The 22,867-nt window shown below is 46.0% G+C and overlaps 1 protein-coding gene across 5 annotated transcripts in view; it reads right to left on the reverse strand.

Annotated features, from left to right (window-relative positions):
* Positions 1 to 22,867, reverse strand: part of tmem94 (transmembrane protein 94) — a 158,270-nt gene that overhangs the window by 125,455 nt on the left and 9,948 nt on the right. For 3 of the 5 annotated variants that reach the window (XM_038776372.1, XM_038776369.1, XM_038776373.1), the window contains exon 2: positions 9,472 to 9,539. The exons of the other annotated variants lie outside the window; for them this stretch is intronic. In XM_038776372.1, the coding sequence (XP_038632300.1) occupies positions 9,472 to 9,531 (60 nt within the window). In that variant the 5' untranslated portion in view covers positions 9,532 to 9,539. The remainder of the gene's footprint in view (positions 1 to 9,471; positions 9,540 to 22,867) is intronic. 5 annotated transcript variants of the gene reach the window in all.

Genomic DNA, 22,867 nt, shown 5'->3' on the forward strand with positions numbered 1-22,867 from the left:
CGCCCAAATTGAGATAAATTCCTCCCTGACCACCGCCTTGAGTGCCTCTCACAGAGCCGTGGCCATAACCTCCACTGTATAATTTAGCTCCTGCTTATTCCCCAACACCGCCAACCCCCCAGTCATCATACCCAGTCCTCACCCGCTCGCACACCTCATCCGCCAATGATCCCACATCCAGTCTCAACTGCAGGTGCTGCCGCCCCCCCACCACCACGGGCACACGCAAATCTACCCAGTGCGGCGCGTGGTCAGAAACCACAAACCCTGAGTCGACCACCCCCGCCCAGCAACGCCTTGTCTAACATGAAAAAATCAATCCGGAGTACATCCAGTGCAAGTGGGAGAAGTATGAAAATTCCTTCACCCTTGGCTCCCCCAAACCTCCATAGGTCCGCCCCGCATCCCTCCCCCAATGTGCTCCATGAACCCCCTCAGCTCCTTCGTCACTGCCAACACCTTCGACGACTTAGGACTTTGACCAGTCGAAGCTCGGTTCTATAACCGTATTAAAATCCCTCCTCCCCCCGATAATCAACCTGTGCGGATCCAAGTCAGGAATCTTCCCTAGCACCCACTTCAAAATGTACGTCATCCCAATTTGGGGCATAAACGTTTACCAGGACCACCAGCATCCCCTTCAACTTTCAACCATCACGAACATTTCCCCCCCCCCGCCTCCCCAAACAGCTACAATGTTCACCCACCTCGACACCACCTGCTTATTCCCAACACCGCCACCCCCCCTAGTCTTCATACCTAGTCCTGAATAAAACACCTGCCCCACCCATCCTTTCCTCAATCTCATCGAGTCCCCTATCTTCAAGTGGGTCTCCTGGAAAAAGGCCACGTCCGCCTTCAGACTCCTCAAGTGCGTGAGCCTGCATGACTGTTTGACCGGCTCATTCAACTCCCTCACATTCCATGTGAGAGCCTGGTCAGGGGGCGCCACGCGCGCCGCCCCCCCCCCCGTCTCTGATCAGCCATATCCCTTCTTGGGCCAGCCCCTGGCACGTATCAGGCGACCCTCCAGGCCCACCGTCGGATGTCCACCTTTTCCAACCACACCCTCAGGAGCAACCCTCCCCCCCCCCCCCCCCCCCTTCCCTCGAAGAAAACACTAACCCCATCTCCCCTCCACGCCTGCCTCCTAATAACTCTCCTCTTCACTCCCATTAACAAGCCTGCCCAGCTCGCATGGTGCCCCCGCCCAAGACCTCCAAACTCCTCCAGCTCACCCCCCCCCCAACCATAAACCCTAAAGAGTAACAAAAGGTGCAGTCACCCTCTATGAAAATCGCTTATTGTCACGAGTAGGCTTCAATGAAGTTACTGTGAAAAGCCCCTAGTCGCCACATTCCGGCGCATGTCCGGGGAGGCTGGTACGGGAATATATACCCCCATGAAAAATCTTCCCTCCAAAAACACCCACAATCATAAATTTTAAAAAGCACACAAACTTCTCCAAAGTTCAATGTTCTCTCTGTCCAGCCAGTGTTCATCCAACTCCATCGCCTGCTCTGGTGTGCCGAAATAGAACTCTAGCTTTTGGAAAGTCACCCAGAGGCAGGCCTGGTACAATACTCCAAACTTCACCCCCTTTTTAAAGAGAGCAGCCTTAACCCGGTTAAACCCAGTCTTCCTCTTCGCCAGTTCTGCTCCCAGGTCCTGGTACACCCGCAGCTCATTTGTTGTTCAGTTGTCCACCACCATTCACAATTGGATGTGGCAGGAACAAATATATCTGTTGATTATGGGATACCCTAGCTCCCTCTATAGCATATTGCTGCTCCTGTTTAGCATTCACATAATACTGTACTGCAGTTTCACCAGGTGGAACCTCATTTTTAGGTATAGCTGTTCTTGCTCCTGGCAAACGTTTCTGCATCTCTTGAAAGGGTCAAAAACCACCAGGCTCACAGAGGCTGTTACTTGCTAGCTGGTAAATTCATAAATTCACGTCTTTGGACTGTGGGAAGAAACCGAAGCACCTGGAGGAAACCCACGCAGACACGGGGAGAACGTACAGACTCCGCACAGACAATGACCCAGTGGGGAATCGAACCTGGGACCCTGGCGCTGTGAAGCCAGTGCTTGCCACTTGTGCTACTGTGCTGCCCAAAGTACGATATCTTTATCGTACTCGTGTCTAGCAGTTAACAGATAAGTAGAAACAAATACGTGCTTCAAGTATGATTAGTAATTATATTCATATACTATGCATGATGTAAACATTTTTTTTAATAAACATTTTATTGAGGTATTTTTTGGTATTATAATAACAACACAAACAATGTACATGAATCTATAAACATAGTACAAAAGCCATCTCCTTCCCTTACAGGTCCCACCTTTATTAACCCCCTACTCTAAGCTAAACTAACCCCCCCCCCTTCTACTGACGATTAATTTTCCACAAAGACGTCGACGAACGGTTGCCACCTCCAGGCGAACCCTAGCAGTAACCCTCTCAAGGCGAACTTGATTTTCCTCAAACAGGGAAAGCTAGTCATGTCCGATAGCCAGGTCTCCGACTTCGGAGGCTTTGAGTCCCTCCAAGCTAATAGTATCCGTCTGCGAGCTACCAGGGAAGCAAAGGCCAGAACATCTGCCTCTTTCTCCTCCTGGATTCCAGAGTCTTCCGACACCCCGAAAATCGCCACCTCTGGTCTCAGCGCCACCCTGGTTTTTAACACCGTGGACATGACATCTGCAAACCCCTGCCAAAATCCTCAAAGCTTCGGACATGCCCAGAACATGTGGACATAGTTCGCTGGTCCTCCCGCACATTTTGCCCACCTGTCTTTCACCCCAAAGAATCTGCTCATCCGGGCCACTGTCATGTGAGCCCGGTGAACGACCTTAAATTATATCAGGCTGAGCCTGGCACATTTTGTGGACGCGTTGATTCTACTCAATGCGTCTGCCCAGACCATCCTCCATCTCTCCTCCCAGCTCCTCCTCCCACTTGCGCTTCAGCTCCTCGGTCCGCGTCTCCTCTGACCCCATAAGTTCCTTGTAAATGTCCAAGACGCTCCCTTCTCATTCCACCCTCTGGAAACTACCCTGTCCTGAATGGTCCTCCTCAGTGGTAGGAGTGGGAAGGTTGACACCTGTTTACGTAGGAAGTCCCGCACCTGCACATACCTGAATTTGTTTCCTCTCGGCAACCCAAACTTCTCCTCCAGCGCCCTCATACTCGGAAAGCTCCACTCTATAAACATATCCCCCATTCTCGCAATCCCTGCTCTCCGCCATATCCGGAGCCACCCCCCCCCCCCCCCCCCCCCCCCATACTTCCCGGGGCAAACCGTTGATTATTACAGATTGGGGACCAGACAGATGCTCCCTCTGCTCCCACATGTCTCCTCCATTGCCCCCAGACTCTCAGGGCCGCCACCACCACGGGGCTGGTGGAGTACTGTGCCAGCGGGAACAGGAGAGGCACCCCCAAACTGGAGCCGTTGCATGAAGCCGCCTCCATACGCTCCCATGCCGACCCCTCCCCAACCACCCACTTCCTGATCATGGCTATATTCACCGCTCAGTACTAGTTACTAAAATTTGGCAGCACCAGCCGCCCTCCCCCCGACTCCGCTCACCTCAAGCATTACCTTCCTTACTCGCGGGTTCTTGCCCGCCCAAACAAAGCCAGAGATCACTTTGTTGAGCCGTTTAAAAAAGGACCAAGGAATAAAGATGGGGAAACATTGAAACACAAACAGGAATCTCGGGAGGCCTGTTATCTTCACCGTCTGCACCCTCCCAGCTAATGACAACGGCCGTCCTTCATTTGGTCTACTAGCCGGGCCAGATTTATTTTATGCACCAGTCCCATTCCCGTGCCACTTGAATGCCTAGGTACCTAAAGCTTCCCCCTACTAATCTAAACGGCAGCTCCCCTAATCGCCTCTCCTGTCCCCTCGCCTGGACCGCAAACAACTCACTTTTCCCCATATTTAGCTTATACCCCGAAAACCGGCCAAATTCACCTAGAATCTTCATGATTTCTTCCATCCCCTCTATTGGGTCCGATACATACAGAAGCATGTCGTCTGCATAGAGCGATACTCTGTGCTCCACCCCCGCCCCAGCCCCTTGAGGCTCTCAGAGCAATTGCCAATGGCTCTGAAGCTAGTGCGAACAACAGTGAGGAGAGGGGGCATTCCTGTCTCATCCCCCGGTGCAGTCTAAAATAGTCCGATGTTGTCCTATTCGTCCGTACACTTGCCACAGGAGCCTGATACAGCAACCTGACCCAGTTAATGAAACCCCGCCCAAATCCGAACCGTCCCAGTACCTCCCACAGATAATCCCATTCTACTCGATCAAAAGCCTTTTCTGCATCCATTGCAATTACTACCTCCACCTCCCTACCTTCCGGGGGCATCATGATCACATTTAGCAGCCTTCTTACATTGACCACCAACTGCCTACCCTTAACAAACCCCGTCTGGTCTTCCCCAATAATGTCGGGAACATAATCCTCAATCCTGGAGGACAAAATTTTGGCCAGCAGTTTGGCGTCCAAATTCAACTGGGATATCGGCCTGTAGGACCCACACAGCTCCGGGTTCTTGTCCCGCTTCAGAATCAGCGAAATCATGGCCTGTGACATCGTCGGGGGCAGCACCCCTCTCTCCCTTGCCTCATTGAACATCCTCATCAACACCGGCTCTAATATCCTAGAAAACCTTTTATAAAACTACACTGGGTACCCATCCTGTCCCAGGGCTTTACCCACCTGCATGGACTACAGACCCTCCACTATCTCCTCCAACCCAATCGAGGCCCCCAGCCCTTCTACCAGCTCTCCGTCCACCTTCAGGAAATTTAGCCCCCCCAAGTGCCTCATCCCCTCCGGCCCGTAGGGGGTTACAACCTATACAGCCTACTATAGAAATCCCTAAACGCCTTATTCACCCCTGCTGGGTCTCCAACCAGGTTCCCATCCCAGTCATTTACTTTCCCTATCTCCCAGGCTGCCTCCCTCTTTCTAAGCTGCTTTGCAAGCATTCTGCTGGCCTTCTCTCCATACTCATAGATCGCCCCCCTCACCTTTCTCAGCTGTTCCACCGCCCTCCCTGTGGTTAACAAGCCAAACTCCGCCTGTAGCCTCCGCAGTTCCCTTAAAAGCCATGCCTCTGGGGTCTCTGCATACCTCCTATTGATTTGTCGTATCTCCTTAACCAGTCGGTCCATCTCTGCCCTGTCCACCTTACCCCTATGGGCCTGTTTCGAGATCAGCTCCCCTCTGACCACCGCCTTCAGTGCTTCCCAGACCATCGCTGCTGAAGTTTCCTCCGTGTCATTGACCTGCAGGCAGTTCTGAATACATTTCCTCAGCCGCTCGCACACCCCTTTGTCAGCCTAAATTACCACATCTAACCTCCATTGCGGGCGCTGGTTACTATCTTTACTAACCTGCAGGTCAACCCAGTGCGGAGCATGGCCTGAGATTGTGACCGCCGAGTACCCCGTGTCCACCACCCCTGCCAGCAAGGCCCTGCTCAAAATGAAGAAATCGACCCGGGAGTACACTTTATGCACGTGTGAGTAGAAGGAGAACTCCTTCACCCTCGGCCGCCCAAATCTTCATGGATCCATCCACCCCCCCCCCCTCCCATTGCTCCATGAACCCACCCTAGTTCCCTTGCCATTGCTGGCACCATGCCCGTTTTCGAGCTTGACCGCCCGGTGTCCAAGCCAGGGTCAATAACTGTGTGGCAGTCCCCCCCCCCCCAATGACAAAGCTGTGCGAGTCCAGGTCCGGTATCTTCCCCAGCATCCTCAATAAACTCCACATCATCCCAATTTGGCGCATACACATTTACTAATACCACCTGCACCCCCTGCAGTTTTCCACTGACCATGATGTACTGACCTCCCACCTCCTAAACTATTCTACCCGCCTCAAACACCACCCGCTTATTGATCAGGATCGCGACCCAGTATTTGAATCCAGTCCAGAGTGAAAGACCTGACTGACTCAGCCTTTCCTCAATCTAATCTGGTCAGTTACTCCAATGTGCATCTCCTGCAACATTACCACGTCCGCCTTCAGTCCCCTAAGATTCACAAACACACGTGTCCTCTTGACCGGCCCATTTAACCCTCGAACATTCCAGGTGATCAGCCTAGTTGGGGGCTCATTGCCCCCCACTTCGCCCAACAGCCATCCCCTTTTTTGGGCCCACCTCCAGCCCATGCTCCCGCACCTCCTCCAGCCCGCCCCCAGACAGCCTCCGCCCCCAACCTCCTCTGTCCCTTGGCCCAAGTCCCTCCCTCGCCAGCAGAACATCCCCCCCGTCCCCCAGTAACAATACTCTGTAACCCAACCCCTTTGATAAACCGAACATATGCACACCCCCCCACTGCGCTTCTGTGAGCTAGCCCACCCAGCTAGCTTGGTGGCCCCCATCCCTGGCGCCGGATAGTCTCCCACCTATCGTTTCCCCCCCCCCCCACTCATACGAACATACTCCAACATCAAACAGAATCCCCACACAATTGCCCAACAGAAAAACACGAAAATCTAAACAAGCACACCTCCATCCCCCAACAATGCAAATGAAAACCTTAACTCACTCAGCTCTGTCACTGCTCCCAAATCAATACAGAAGGTACTACAAGCAGCTTCCACAAAATGAAAAACGAGAAACATTTTTTAAAGAACAGAGAAACAACAAGAAAAAAAACCATGAACGTTGCAGCAAAGTTCAAAAGTTCTCAATCCACCACCAGTCCTTTTCTTTTCACAAAGTCCAGCGCGTCCTTAGGTGACTCAAAATAAAAGTGCTGTTCCTCGTACGTGACCCAGAGACGGGCCGGATACAACAGTCCGAACTTCACCTTTTTGTTCAAAAGGATCAACCTAGTCTGGTTGAAGCTTGCTCTTCTCCTGTCCACGTCTACACTCAGGTCCTGGTAGACCCGCAGGACACTATTGTCCCACTTACAGCTCCGTGTCTGCTTCGCCCACTGTAGAATGCGCTCCTTATCCAAGTACCCGTGGAATCTGACCACCATTGCCCTCGGGACGGGGACGGGGGACGTTCCCCATTCACAGCTTCCTCGCAAGTGTTCTGTGAGCCCTGTCCACCTCCAAGGGTCAGGAGAATGCCCCATCCCACAGCAGCTTCTCAAACATGTCTGCGATGTATGTCCCAGCATCCGCTCCTTCAGACCCCTCCGGAGCCCGACGATTCTCCAAGTTCTGCCTGCATAGTTCAGGACCTATTCTCTAAGTCCTCCATCTTCTCCAAGAGCTTCTTCTGCTGGTCTCTCAGCATCCCCACTTCCAACTCCACCGCAGTTTGATGTTCCTCCTGCTCAGCCAGCGACTTCTCCACCTTCTGGATCGCCCGATCTTGGGTGTCCAATCTAAGCTCCAGTCGCTCAATCAACTATTTTTTTGGGTCCAAGCAGTCCCTTTTCTGCTTAGCAAAGCCTTCCTGAATAACTTGCATCATCAGCTGCTCCGTTGACCATTGGGTCAACAAACCAGAGGTCCGGTCCTCCGCCCTGCTGTCTCCCACTGCAGCTTCAGCCCAAGCCTTCTCTATCTTTCTGTTCCTGCCTTTGCGAGCACTTCTAGTCCTCCTCTCCATGCACCGATGTGGGAATTCAGTACACAATTGCCTCTGTCATCAGTTTTACAATTCAAGTCCAGTAGAAAATCAGAGGAAAAGGTCCAAAAGTCCAACCCGAGTGGGAGCCACTAAATGTGCGACTTAATCCTTCGTAGCAGCCACCGGAACGCGCATGTAAACTTAATCAATAGTCATGGTTGGACATAGATAACTAGTAATAAATGTTTGATATATGCTAACTTCTTGTAACCGAATCTCAAAGTATCTGTACCATTCTTGAATCGGTGCTCACTGGCGTCTCAATTTGGAATGCCAAAATGTCCTGCTATAGCTTGCAATAAAGGACTTGTTTTTTCACTCCAAATGTCTTTGTCTGGTTTCTCGTGAAAGAATGAACTACACTAAAGTCAAATAGCTGTACTTTTCTCCGCAACACCCCTCATTGAACCTGGGTTGATCCGCTGGCTTGATGGTAATGGTAGAGAGAGGGATTATGCCAGGCAATGAGGTTACAGATTGTGATTAAATATTATTTTGACGCTGATGGGCCACAGCACCTCCATGAATGCCCAGTTATGAGCTACTGGAAGTTCTGAATTTATCCTATTTAGAATGTTCGTGGTGCCACACATTAACTGTAATAACAACAGAATCACAAAGGGTGAAAAATGATTTGTGTAATGCACACAAATATTCCATCACTTGGGTAATTGCATAAAATTGATGCTTTAAGTTCAATTTTTTGAAACTTTAAAAACAAAGGTAGAAATTAAAATAGGAAGTTCTCGGAATACTCAGCAGGTCTGACAGCATCCTGTGGGAGAGAGAAACAGTTAACATTTCAAGTCAAATGTGAAGAATCAGGCGGCATGTGACGAGTGGTTAGCACTGGGACTGCGGCGCTGAGGACCCGGGTTCGAATCCCAGCCCTGGGTCCGTGTGGAGTTTGCACATTCTCCCCATGTCTGCATGGGTTTCACCACAACCCAAAAATGTGCAGGTTAGGTGGATTGGCCACGTTAAATTGCCCCTTAATTGGAAAAAAAAATTGGGTACTCTAAATTTAAAAAAAAATATGAAGAGTCATTTCAGACTGTAAAAGTTAACCCTGCTTCTCTCCCCACAGACGCAGCCAGACCCACTGAGCACTTTCTATTTTTATTACAGATTTCCAGAATCTGTAGTATTTTGCTTTTATAAAAGCAAAAGCAGCCCGGTTAATCACAAAACTAACCTATCAAAATGCTAAAGTGGGAATCAGAACTCAAGGACAGATCTTCTTTACTTGTGAACAATCCTCCCCTACCTAAATAGCCAATATACATAGTACAACAATCATTAGCACTAGAATTAAGCTCTGCTGCCACAAAACATTAGGTACTCAATATTGTTTTTAAAAAAGCTGCATTGGGCTGTTCACATTTGACTGCCTTTTACGGGGAAACATATCAGGAAAGGGAATAATGCCCAGTAAGACATTTAATTTCAAATGCCAGTAATGCAATACCTTCTCACACAAGCGGTTTCTGCAGAACTTTTAGCAATAACATTGCCTAATTGCTTTTTAGAGAGCCCTTTTAAAATATGCATCTTGTAACATCTTAACATAAGGTAACATGCACAACCATGTACACCTTTAAATATACAAGAGCATACAGCATATTCCGGACAGTAACTGCATCATTCTTTTCACCGTGTGTATATATAAATAGCACAAACAATATTTCAGAACAGCTTAAAACAATGGGGAAAACATTTCCACTAACATCTCTGAATCATGTCCATCTTAATTTTCAAAAAACGGCAAGGCAAGGCATCATGTTGCAAAGGAGGATTTGCTAGGCTGATCCTGCTAAATACAGCCTAAATCAACACTCACTTGCATCTTTGTCCACCTCTGGGGCTTTGGTGCAGCTGATTTTAGATCTTTGAAAAGCATCGGGTCCACTGTAGATTGCAAATATAAAGACACAGATAAGGTGGCTTTCTCATGTGCTCAGCCAGAACTGCCAGGCAAAAAACACTCTGGGATCACAAACGCAGCAGCAGACGTCAACATCTCATGCTGCTTGTGGTCACGTATGTGATGGGCTCCTTACCAGCTACCTAGCACAATGGAACCACCGATAAATTTAGCATACGCAGCACTCCACGGAGTGAGGAGATTTTCTGCAACTGAAAGGACACTTTCCTGCTCACTATTCAAAAACAGGAATACATTCAGTTTTAATTCATGTACAATATAAGACTGCTGTACGGGTGAGGGATAAATGAGAAAAGGATGTTATAATAGGTTTGAGTAAATTACATTTTAAATGTCGTTGAGGTTGTTGAGTCACCCGTCTGCCTCAAATAATTATGAGGTTCAAGCTCCACTCCAGAACATGAGCACTTAATTATGCCACTATGGGGAGAGTGCTGCAGTATCATTGGGCATGGCCCTGCACAAGACTTTACAATCCAATGGAAGGTAAAGATCATGACACCATTGAAATAACAGGATGGCGTTCTCAAATATCCTCTTCTACACCCAGCACCAAAAAAAATGCTCAGTTGTTTGTGAGATCTTGCTGTGTGCACAATGACTAGGTTTCCCTCTATAACAAGTCATTACACTTCCAAATTAATCATTGCACTATTTCTGCGAGCAGCATATAACTAACGATGTGTCTTCATTGATCCTACATTGCCTTCAGATAAACATGGGCAAATTTTAACATTTGGTAAGACACAAATGTTGAATAAAAAGTAAACATTAGCCAAAGATAATTTGAAACGACAACCTGATCGCTCGCAACAATGCACACAGAAAATCAACACCAAGTACAATCTTCAGGCAAAGGGGCAACAAATGGACGATGGTTCAGGGACATACTTGAGCCCCCATTTTAAAGTCATACTTTCTGTTCTTGTTTTATATTTTCATTGTCAAATTCCTGAATACATACTTATATTGGAACTTGGGCCTATGCAAATTTGAGCTTTTGCAATGTCACTTTTCTACCAGTGGTGGGGCACCAGGCTGACAAACAGATTTTCAACCTTTGGTGGATGGGACCAGGCTTTGAGACGGTGAGGGGAACTGCCCAATGTCAGCAAAATATTTCAGCCAGGAGCCTGAAGGCTTAATTAGCTGTCTCAATTCAATGGGACAGGGAATAGGCCAAGATAAAGGCCAAGACATTTGGTCTGAGAACTGCCTGACAGCATCCAAACTAAATTTTAGTTATAGCAATGGTACACCTTAGAACAAACTGGATGTTACAATACATATGCTAAGTTTCATTGATAGTTGCCTTCAAATGGAGCTCACCCTTCTGTTGCATTTGGTTATTGGAAGACAGCATTTTCAGCGCTGCAGCTGAAGGTTTGTATGTGTAGGCACAGACTAAGTAACCGTGCCAGAACAAAGATACAGCTCAAGGTTCTTTATAACCTTATGTCACATTTAACAATGTTCAGGTCCCTGCCACTAGTAGCTAAACCATAAATTATAGGTGCATGTGGATATTTTGTAATGGGTGGAGGATTGGTCAACAGACAAGAATAGGGATAAACGGGGCTTCTTGAAGCTGGTGGGACGTGACTACAAGAATGCCACAAGGATCAGTGCCGGGGCCTCAGCTATTTACAATCCATATTCATATCTTAGATAGAAAGACCCAGGGTAAAGTATTTGAGATTGCTGACAATCCAAAGTTAGGAAGGAATGCAAGATGTGAAGAGCACACAAAGAGGCTGCAAATGGATTAAACAGGATAAGTGAGTGAGTGACAAGGTGACAGATGGAGTACAATGTGGCAAGTGTGAGTTACTCACTTTCAAGAATAGAAAAGCAGAATATCTCTTTGATGTTCAGAGGAACTTAAGTATACTCGTACAAGGCAGATAGGAAGTTGATATGGAGGAACAACAAGCAGTTAAGAAGGCAAACGGAATGCTGGCCTTGCAAGTGGATTACAGTACAAGAGTAAGGGAGTCTTGCTACAATTGTACAAGACTTTGATGAGACCACACCAGGAATACCATGTTCAGTTTTGGTCTTATGTTTAAGGAAGGATAGAGTCATGGAGGTTTCCGGCACAGAAAAGGCGCTTCGGCCCATCATGCCTGTGCCAGTCAAAAACAACCACCTAACTATTCTGATCCCATTTTCCAGCACTTGGCCCACAGCCTTCAGTGCCTTGGCATTGTATGTGCGCATCCAAATACTTCTTAAAAGGTAGACTTTGAACTGGCACAGTGGAGGTTCATAGATTGGGTCTCTGGAACAGAAGGTTGCCCACTGATGAGTGGCTGAGTAAACTATGCCTAAATGTTCTGGAGCTTAGAAGAAAAAGAGGCGATTTCATTGAAACAAGCAAGATTGTGAAAGAATTTGACAGAGTAGACAATTGTTTTCCCTCGCTGGGAAATCTAGAACATAGGAGAACAACTCATGATAAGACGATCTAAGTGGCCAGCTTAGAAAACTGCACAGGTGGCAGCACGGTGGTGCAGGGGTTAGCCCTGCTGCCTCATGGCGCCAAGGTCCCAGATTCGATCCCGGCTCTGGGTCACTGTCCGTGTGTATTTTGCACATTCTCCCCGTGCTTGCGTGGGTTTTGCCCCCACAACCAAAGATGTGCAGGGTAGGTGGATTGGCCACGCTAAATTGCCCCTTAATTGGAAAAAATGAATTGGGCACTCTAAATTAAAAAAAAGAAAACTGCACAGTTTTGGTTACCCTCACTTCAGAAGAGGGAAATTGGCAGAGTCCAAGAGGAGAACTGTCTGGATGGGTCACAAAAATACATCTTAAGACACACACACAACTTAGACAATCTGAACATATAAACATGATCTAGGTTTTTAAAAATACTACCATTAGCAAATGTGAGTACACCTTCAGTACAAATATAAAATTAACAAATGTCATGTTTTGCCCCATTCACTCAAAATGTTGAATAGAAAAAATTCCAAAAAAAGCTATTCAAATGCAGATTTATAGCTCACTTAACACAAGACTTTACACAGTAGTTAGCACTGCTGCCTCAAAAGCATCAGGGACCCGGGTTCAATTCCGACCTCGGGTGACTGTGTGTGGAGTTGGCATATTCTCCCAGTATCTACGCGAGTTTCCTCCGGGTGCTCAGGTTTCCTCCAACAGTCCAAAGATGGGCGGGTTAGGTGGATTAGCCATGATAAATTGCCCCTTTAGTGTTCAAAGGTTCGGTGGGGTTACGGGGATAGGACGGGAGATTGGGCCAAGGTAGGGTGTTCTTTTGCAGAGTCAGTGCAGATTCGATGGGCCAATAGGCCTCCTTCTGCATTGCAGGGATTCGATGATTAATAATTCCAGAGACCCCAGGACTGTGGAAGCCTAACTTGCCAGATGCAATACCAATGTTGAATAATGTAGGATCCACGAAAGAGCTAGCCAAGATACGTGAAAGAATGGGAGAACACAGATTACACAGTCTTATGATTTTTGCAACTGAGGGTAACTGATTCGTTTTGCTTAGAATGCATAACTGGAGATGGAACACTTGGATCAGGAGGGAACAGACAAAAGCCTGGCTCGTCTAATTAATCCCTCATGCTTTTCAAATCGTAAAAAATATTGAAATTTGTTTAAGCCATGCACGTTGAATGATTTTGCTCAGAGTAAGCAGCAAAGTTTACTCATTAGCTATTTTTACCGACAACAAGCTGAGCTGCAGGATATTCAGGAGTACGAGGAAACATTTGGGGATCCGGGCAATATTTGAGACAGTTTTGTGCACTAACTCAGCACGTGAACTATAAATGAGTTGCATTTCTAAGATCAAATGTCTATTCAGCTATTTTTATGTGAGTCTCTCTCATCTTCAAGGACCTATAGCTTTATGTACACAGAGGAATTGGATCAGTTAGTCAAGAAAATAACAATTCCCCACTTTGCTGTTTCCAGTGGTAACTCGACACATAGAAAGGAATGCATTACAATGGTGCGCAAACACAACCATCTGAGCACCAACGAGCTCCTGTTTATAGGGCATGATGCATTTCTAATAGCCACATTGTATGACCCTGAATATTAATAACAATAATTGCTTATTGTCACATGTAGGCTTCAATGATGTTACTGTGAAAAGCCCCTAGCCGCCAATCCGGCGCCTGTTCGAATATTAGTTAAATATGCAGGAGTCCATTGGAGATCAGTGAATCAATCAAAACATTTTTTCCATAAATTCCTCGGACTTTCTTTCAAAATTGAAACCTCCAGCCCTCTGCATCGGGATATGTGTTGCCAGGGAGCAGCAGTGAATTAAAGGAAAATCCGCAACCTCATTTACTAATGGATTTAAATTGCTGGCCACCCTGTCTGATGCCAATACACAACACTTTTTCCACCTTCCCTCTGATTTTTCCTAGAGTAAGAAGAGTCATCAGCACCTGTATTGAGCTCAAGTGCTATTCTTCATGAGGGATTGGGTACCACAGTTGAATTTGATCCAATCCAAGCTTTCGGATCCTCATGGAAAAGAACGAGTGTTGTCCTCGGGTTAAGGTGCTAAATTGGGGAAGGCTAATTACAACCAAATTAGGCAGGATTTGGAGGCTGTTGTTTGGGAGAGGTTGTTGAGGGTAAATCCACATTTGGCATGTGGGAGTCTTCTAAGGAGCAGTTGATGGGAGTGCAGGACAGGCATGTGCTGATGAAAGGGAAAGACAGGAACCGTGGATTACCAGGGGAACTGAGAGTCCAGTCAAAAAGAAAAAGGATGCATACGTGAGGTCAAGGCAACTAAAAACAGATAAAGCACTTGAAGAATACAAGGAAAGTAGAAAAGAGCTCAAAGCAGGCAGTTAAGAGAGCATAAAGGGTTCAAGAAATGTCCTTGGCAGACAGGATTAAGGAGAATTCCAAGGACGTATATTGGGAACAAGAGGGTAGCTAGTAGAGTTGGTCCACTCAAGCACAGAGGAGGGAAATTATGTGTAGAACCAAAGGAAGTGAAATCCTAAATGAGTATTTTGCATCGATTTTCACAAAGGAGAGGGAAGTGGTGATTGGTGGTGTCTCAGAGGGATGTGTACAAACTTTAGAACAGGTCATTACTACGAAGGAGGAAGTGTTATGTGTGTTAAAAAGCATTAAAGTAGACCAATCCCAAGGGCCAGATGGTATCTATCCCAGAACAATTACCAGAAAAGGTGTTGAGACCGAGAAACAGAAAGAGGTATTAGGACAGTTGACCAGGTGTTTGGTGAAGGTTTTAAGCAGCTTTAAGGCAGAAAGGTTTTGGAACATCCAATGTAACAGATTACATTTTTAAAAAGCAATAGTGTGTTGAATTTGGATTTCTGGGGGAGAAAAACGGTTTGAATAACAGACATCTCTTTGTTGTCAGTATTTCAGAAGGCTGTTCATTCCCAAAATGAGAATTGCCTTCACTTTCAAAATGATTGCCTGGCCCTCTTTCAAAGAAGATAGAGCATTTAAAACCATGCAGCCTGATAGCTGCCTTTTGGCTGGGCAGCAAACTGAAACGCTACAGATTGACATCTCTATGTTTTCCCCTAAACTTGCTGGCTCTTCCCCCAATCACACAGCTGAAACGGAGTTCAACCTTGGGGCAGGGGATAAAAAAATAAAATCAGCCATGCATCAACACTGCTGCTCGCTTTGCCACAATTACAGTCTGCAGATACCACCCTGCTTTCATAACGCAACTATTTTATGATTGGAATGGCATAAACTAAGGACTGCAAGCAAGACCCAGACACTTCCCACTTCAATTACTGCAACAGTCTTTCCAAACACAAAAATCTGAGATAGTTAGAAAGGTGCAATCTTTACATGAAAGCTGTCTGTGAGGGACACGTAAATAAAAACTGCGGTAGACTCAGCATCCGCATTCAAGACTCCCAGCTGATTGCGGTCTGCCCAGCGGCATCTGCCCCACAAGCCACATTTCAACACTGACAGTGCAACAAAGGCATTCAGGAGGCTGGCCACTGCATATTGGGGCTGCTTTTGAAATGCAGTTTGGTGTTGCTTGCTTTTCCCCATGGTTTTAAAAATGAAGAGGGGGAAGGGGGAATTAGCAAAGCAGTTGATCAGGTTGTTGCAGCTCTGTAATATTCTGATATTAAAAAATGCAGCGAAGATCAACTGTTCCCACAAAAACACTTCTCGGTTTTTGCCTTCAGGAAACTTCCATTTAGAAAACAACCCACATTTAGTGCTCTTACAATCATGTGTTTTTACATTCAGCCTCTCTAATAACCTGTTTGGCAATTCTATGAGGTTTGATGGCCGTTTCACTGGCTATTTATTGCTGCTTAGTTCAAGTTCCAAAACAAAAACAAGTTACACCCAGACACAATTGGTTTCTACAGGTTTTAACCTCCCCCAGTTACTCTGAACTACATCTTTCCAAGGTCTACATTTCACTTGCTGAGAGATAATTATGGACCCTGTTATTCCAGCATGTGATCATGCAAGGGGGTATTCTTTACTTCCTTCCTGCATATCTACTCCACCAGCCATGAGAGGGGGCTTACCCATTTGTGCCCCATGTCAATCCAGCATGTCCAGTCCCCTCCAATAATGGGATCCCCAGCACTATTGACATTGTCTTTATTTAAGCTCAGGAGGAATGCCCAAGCTGAGCTCTGAACGAAAAATAACTAAGCTGCACTCCTTGAGCGAACATTTAACTGATAGCACAGCGGTTAGCACTGCTGCCTCAAGCCTCGGGAAACCCGGTTCAATTCCAGCCACAGGTGGCTGTGTGGAGTTTGCACTTTCTCCTCGTGTCTGCGTGGGTTTCCTCCAGGTGCTCCGGTTTCCTCCCATTGTCCAAAGATGTGCAGATTAGGTGGATTGGCCATGTTAAATTGCCCCGTAAGTGTCCAATCGGTGTTAAATTGCCCAAATGTTAGGTGGGGTTATGAGGTTACAGAGATAGATAGGTCAGGGGCGTGGGGCCAGATCAGGTGCTCTTTCTGGGGGTCACTGTAGACTCAATGGGCTGAATGGCCTCTTTCTGCACTGCACAGATTCTATGACAATATTTGCCGAAGTGCTTCCCTCCCCTTATGGATTCCTGGTGCATCAGTCACAGATCATGATTGAGATACTAAAAATGAAATGTCAATTTTTGCGCTGTGTCTTTCATAATGCTGTTTATCAAATATGACCAAATAAGAGTATAATGCGAAGATATGATTTGCTCTGGGTAATAGCCTGCAAAAAACTGGATACATGGCAATGCTAGTCATGTGATAATACGCCTCGGGATCTTTATCGTGACCAGGTTTACATATTACTTTTACATGTCAATGTATATTAAAAACAACACAAGTAGCATCTCCACATGCCACGCCTAGTTACAGGTACAAATCAGTCTTAAGATACTGGGTGCTTGTTCGCTGCAGCCCAACCCAATCTGCAAAGTTTCCTGACCAAGTAACAATTAAACGCTGATTGACCAGAATATGTGCTGACTTAACATTTAGAGCTGGGTTTTCTTAAAAGGTACGGCTGCACCATAGCAGAATATTCCGCAGTGTAGGCATAGTAAGATTACAGACCTGAAAGAACAGCTGATATCCAAATAAGCATGAACTTTGTTGAGAAATCCATTAGGAACTTAAAACAAAAGTCAGTGAGCAGAAGGCAGTAATCTGATGACAGATCTGTCAGCTGCTTAAAGTTCACATTCAGATTTTATGTATTTTAAATGTCTACTTATTGTCTGATAACGTACTTCCAGCTATTTATTTTTCTCCCCAGAATAAATTTAGGATCATGCAGCCTTTGCTCTGTGGTATTAGAACATAGAACATTACAGCGCAGTACGGGCCCTTCGGCCCACGATGTTGCGCCGACCTGTGAAACCATCTGAAGCCTATCTGACCTACACTATTCCATTTTCATCCATATGTCTATCCAGTGACCACTTAAATGCCCTTAAAGTTGGCGAGTCTACTACTGTTGCAGGCAGGGCGTTCCACACCCCTACTACTCTCTGAGTAAAGAAACTGCCTCTGACATCTGTCCTATATCTACCACCCCTCAATTTAAAGCTATGTCCCCTCGTGTTGGTCATCACTATCCGAGGAAAAAGACTCTCACTGTCCACCCTATCTAACCCTCTGACTATCTTATATGTCTCTATTAAGTCACCTCTCACCCTTCTCCTCTCTAACGAAAACAACCTCAAGTCCCTGAGCCTTTCCTCGTAAGACCTTCCCTCCATGCCAGGCAACATCCTAGTAAATCTCCTCTGAACCCTTTCCAAAGCTTCCACATCCTTCCTATAATGTGGTGACCAGAACTGCACGCAGTACTCCAGGAGCGGCCGCACCAGAGTTATGTACAGCTGCAGCATGACCTTGTGGCTCCGAAACTCAATCCCCCTACTGATAAAGGCTAGCACACCATATGCCTTCTTAACAGCCCTATTAACCTGGGTGGCAACTTTCAGGGATTTATGTACCTGGATGCCGAGATCTCTCTGTTCATCTACACTACCAAGGATCTTGCCATTAGCCCAGTACTCTGCATTCCTGTTACTCCTTCCAAAGTGAACAACCTCACACTTTTCCGCATTAAACTCCATCTGCCACCTCTCAGCCCAGCTCTGCAGCTTATCTATGTCCCTCTGTATCCTATAACATCCTTCAGCACTATCCACAACTCCACCGACCTTCGTGTCATCTGCAAATTTACTAACCCATCCTTCTACACCCTCTTCCAGGTCATTTATAAAAATGACAAACAGCAGTGGCCCCAAAACAGATCCTTGCGGTACACCACTAGTAACTGAACTCCAGGATGAACATTTGCCATCAACCACCACCCTCTGTCTTCTTTCAGCTAGCCAATTACTGATCCAAACCGCTAAATCACCTTCAATCCCATACTTCCTTATTTTCTGCAATAGCCTACCGTGGGGAACCTTATCAAACGCCTTACTGAAATCCATATACACCACATCAACCGCTTTACCCTCATCCACCTGTTTGGTCACCTTCTCAAAAACCTCAATAAGGTTTGTGAGGCATGACCTACCCTTCACAAAACCGTGTTGACTATCGCTAATCAACTTGTTCTTTTCAAGATGATTATAAACCCTATCCCTTATAACCTTTTCCAATATTTTACCCACAACTGAAGTAATTACCAGGGTTGTCTCTACTCCCCTTCTTGAACAAGGGGACAACATTTGCTATCCTCCAGTCTTCCGGCACTATTCCTGTCGACAAAGACGACACAAAGATCAAGGACAAAGGCTCTGCAATCTCCTCCCTGGCTTCCCAGAGAATCCTAGGATGAATCCCATCTGGCCCAGGGGACTTATCTATTTTGACATTTTCCAAAATTGATAACACCTCCTCCTTTTGAACCTCAATTCCATCTAGCCCGGTCGACTGAACCCGAGTATTCACCTCGACAACATTGTCTTTCTCCAGTGTAAACACTGATGAAAAATATCCATTTAACGCTTCCCCTATCTCCTCTGATTCCACACACAACTTTCCACTACTATCCTTGATTGGCCCTAATCTTATTCTAGTCATTCTTTTGTTCCTGATATACCTAGCCGGGTTCATTACCCAGTACCAAATCCAATGTGGCCTCGCCCCTTGTTGGCCTGTCTACATACTGTGTCAGAAAACCCTCCTGCACACACTGCACAAAAACTGACCCATCTATAGTACTCGAACTATAGTATTTCCAGTCAATATTTGGAAAGTTAAAGTCCCCCATAACAACTACCCTGTTACTCTCGCTCCTGTCGAGAATCATCTTTGCTCTCGCTTAGCAGGCAAGTTTGCTTCTATCCCCACTCAAAGACTCAAATGCATCATCCAGGCCGACACTAGAGTACTGAGGGACTGCCGCATTTAGCAGGGCCATCTTTCAAATAAGATCGAAGATGAGGGAGTTGCTTTATGTGGAGAGACTGGAGAAGTCCGGAGAATGTTCTTAGAGTAGCGAAGGTTAACAGAAGTGTCACAGACAATTTTAAGGTGTTACATTTTATAGCCCATGATCATTTATGAAATTAAATGAAAATCGCTTATTGTCACGAGTTGGCTTTAATGAAGTTACTGTGAAAAGCCCCTCGTCGCCACATTCTGGGGCCTGTCCGGGGAGGCTGGTACAGGAATCGAACCGTGCTGCTGGCCTGCTTTAAAAGCCAGCGATTTAGCCCAGTGTATTTGTATGTGAGCACATGCTTCCTTACCCTTGGGGTGAGTCAATTTTAATTAACCCAGCAGCAAACCTTTTATATTTAAAAAGGGTAACGGTTAGTTTGTTTTTGGCCTGGAATTACTAAACATAGAAAATCAACATGGACCATTCGGTCCTTTCAGCCTACTCTGTCATTCAATATGGTCAAGGCTGATCCTCAATCTCAAAGCCATACTCCACTGACCTAATAACACATTATTAGGCCTAAAATAGCCTGCTCAATCATTTGTTCCAGAGCATATTGTTGTAGAAACTACATATCCCTCTCTCTCTTACTTGCACACACCAAAACTCGGTACAGGTGAAGATAAAACTTGTCTTAAAAAATGTTTCTTGAAAAGGCAAATTCGTAATTTGTTAAACAATGAAAGTGTCAGTGGAGTTTTGGTTATCTTCTGGCCTGAGAAACATCGAGTCAAACTCAGAAAAAGTGTGCCTGTGTCTCCTTGAAAGATTAACAGGTTGATTCTCAAATCGTGCTAGTTGCCCTTGAAGCCATCTTGATATTCATTCTATTTAAAAATTGAGTATTTTAAAAACATAGTTTTCACGATTTGTAACAATGTAGTGACATGAGATTTGACAGATGCCTTTAGAATAATGTGGCGCTTAAAAGGGAGAAACTACACAGAATTATGTAGAATGTATAGTACTGAGACAAGCCATTCTGCCTAACTAGCCAATGCTGATATTTATTCTTCACACTACCCCACCCTACTGGAGACCAAAATGCACAGCACTCCCAGCTCAGTACAATTGCAGGAGGGTCAAGAACTAGAGGGGAAAAAGGGGAGACATGTGGTCCTCTAGCCGTGTGTTTCTCGAAGGTGTGTGGTATGCTGGTGGCGGTATTTCTTCCCCATGCTTGTCAATGGGAAACCCACTGGCGGGGGTGCGCTGCCAGAGGTAAAAGAGAATCCCCAATGACTGGAGAATTCCAGCCATGACTTAAAAAAAAATCATCATGAACGAAATGAAGATTTGGAACAACAGTAAATCAAAAGGGAATAATTATTCGTAATGAAATAACTTTCATGACTTTGGTGAGAGCAGTGAAATGGAACCAAGTGAATAGTCATTTCAAAGAGCCACAGACCAAATGGCCTCCTGTGTGATTCAACAGTGTTATATATCGCATATGAATTTGGCTTTTCCAAAATAAAAAGTCATCCCATGTATCCAAATTGCAATGACTCAGATTGTGCAGCAGGAATATCTAGCATTATTCCTCAAAGAGCTGCGCAGTTAAACACGCAAATCTAAGTTATCAGTGACTCAAAGCCTCCCCGTTGCGGAGATTGAGATCAGAACGCTGGCTTGTTTGCTGAAAGGTTAAACAGTTTGCCCATATTATGCCACTAGCAATTTGTACCAAAGAAAAATTCTCAAACAACAAATAGAGTCAGAGTTTTACAACACAGCAAGAGTCCCTTCGGTCCATCAAAGAACAAAGATTAATACAGCACAGAAACAGGCCCCTCAGCCCTCCAACTCTGTACTGATACCAACCTTAGCCATAACCCTCAGCACTTCCTTGTGCCATATCGTTATATACCCATCCTATCCATGTATTTGTCAAGATGACTTTGAACGTCGTTAATGTATCTGCTTCCACAACCTCCTCTGGCAACGCATCCCAGGCACTCACCATCCTCTGTGTAAAATACCTGCCTCACACATCTCCTCTAAACTTTGCCCCACAAACCTTAAACCTATGTCTCCTGGAGACTGACTCCTCCACCATGGGAAAGAGTGCCTGCCCATCCACTCTATCCATGTCCCTCTTAATCATGTAGACCTTGATCAGGTCACCCCTCAACCTCCATCGTTCTAACGAAAACAGTCCGAGTCTATTCAGCCTCTCCGGATATCTAACATCCCCCAGACCAGGCAACATCCTGGTAAACCTCCTCTGCAGCCTCTCCAAAGCCTCCACATCTTTCTGGTAGTGTGGTGACCAGAATTGTGTGCAATATTCCAAGTGCCACTCCAAGGTTCTATACAACTGTAGCATGACTTGGCAGTTTTTATAATTGATGCCCCATCCAATTAAGGCAAGCATTCCATACGCTTTCTTGACTACCTTATCCACTTGTGCTGCTTTCAAAGATCTGTGAACCTGCTCGCCCAGATCTCTGACTTTCTATATTCCTTTTTTAAAATAAATTTAGATTACCCACTTCATTTTTTCCAATTAAGGGGCAATTTAGCATGGCCAATCCACCCATCCTGCACATCTTTTGGGTTGTGGGTGTGAAACCCACGCAAACACGGGGAGAATGTGCAAACACAGCCAGTGCCATAGGGCTGGGATCGAAACTGGGCCCACGGCACCGTGAGGCACAAGTGCTAACCACTGCACCACTTTGATGCCCCAACTTTTATATTCCTAAGAGTTTTGCCATTCACAGTATATTTCCCCCTCTATGTTAGACCTACCAAAATGCATTACCTCACATTTGTCCGGATCAAACTCCATTTTCATTTCTCTGCCCACATCTCCAACCTATGTCCTGCTGTATCCGTTGACAATCCTCAACACCATCTGCCACTCCACCAACCTTGGTGTCATCCGCGAGCTTACTAATCAGACCAGCTACATTTTCCTGCAAATCGTTTATGTATGCAACAAACAGAGGCCCAGCACAGATCCCTGTGGAACACCACTAGTCACAGCCTTCCATTCAGAAAAACACCCTTCCACTGTTACCCTTTGCCTTCTGTGACCGAGCCAGTTCTGTATCCATCTTACCACCTCACCTCTGATCCCATGTGACTTCACCTTTTGTACCAGTCTGCCATGAGGCACCTTGTCAAAGGCTTTACTTTCATGTAAACAACATCCACTGCCCTCTCCTCATCACTCATCTTTGCCATCTTCTCAAAAACCTTGATCAAGTTAGTGAGGCAGGACCTCCCTTTCAAAAACCATGATGTCTATCCCTAATGAGTCCATTTGTTTCCAAATGGGTGTAAATCCTGTCCTTGAGAATTCTCTCAAATAATTTACCTACTACCAACCTATAATTTCCTGGATTAT

The sequence above is a fragment of the Scyliorhinus canicula genome, chromosome 18 (genome assembly GCF_902713615.1).
Source record: "Scyliorhinus canicula chromosome 18, sScyCan1.1, whole genome shotgun sequence".
Classification (NCBI taxonomy): domain Eukaryota; kingdom Metazoa; phylum Chordata; class Chondrichthyes; order Carcharhiniformes; family Scyliorhinidae; genus Scyliorhinus; species Scyliorhinus canicula.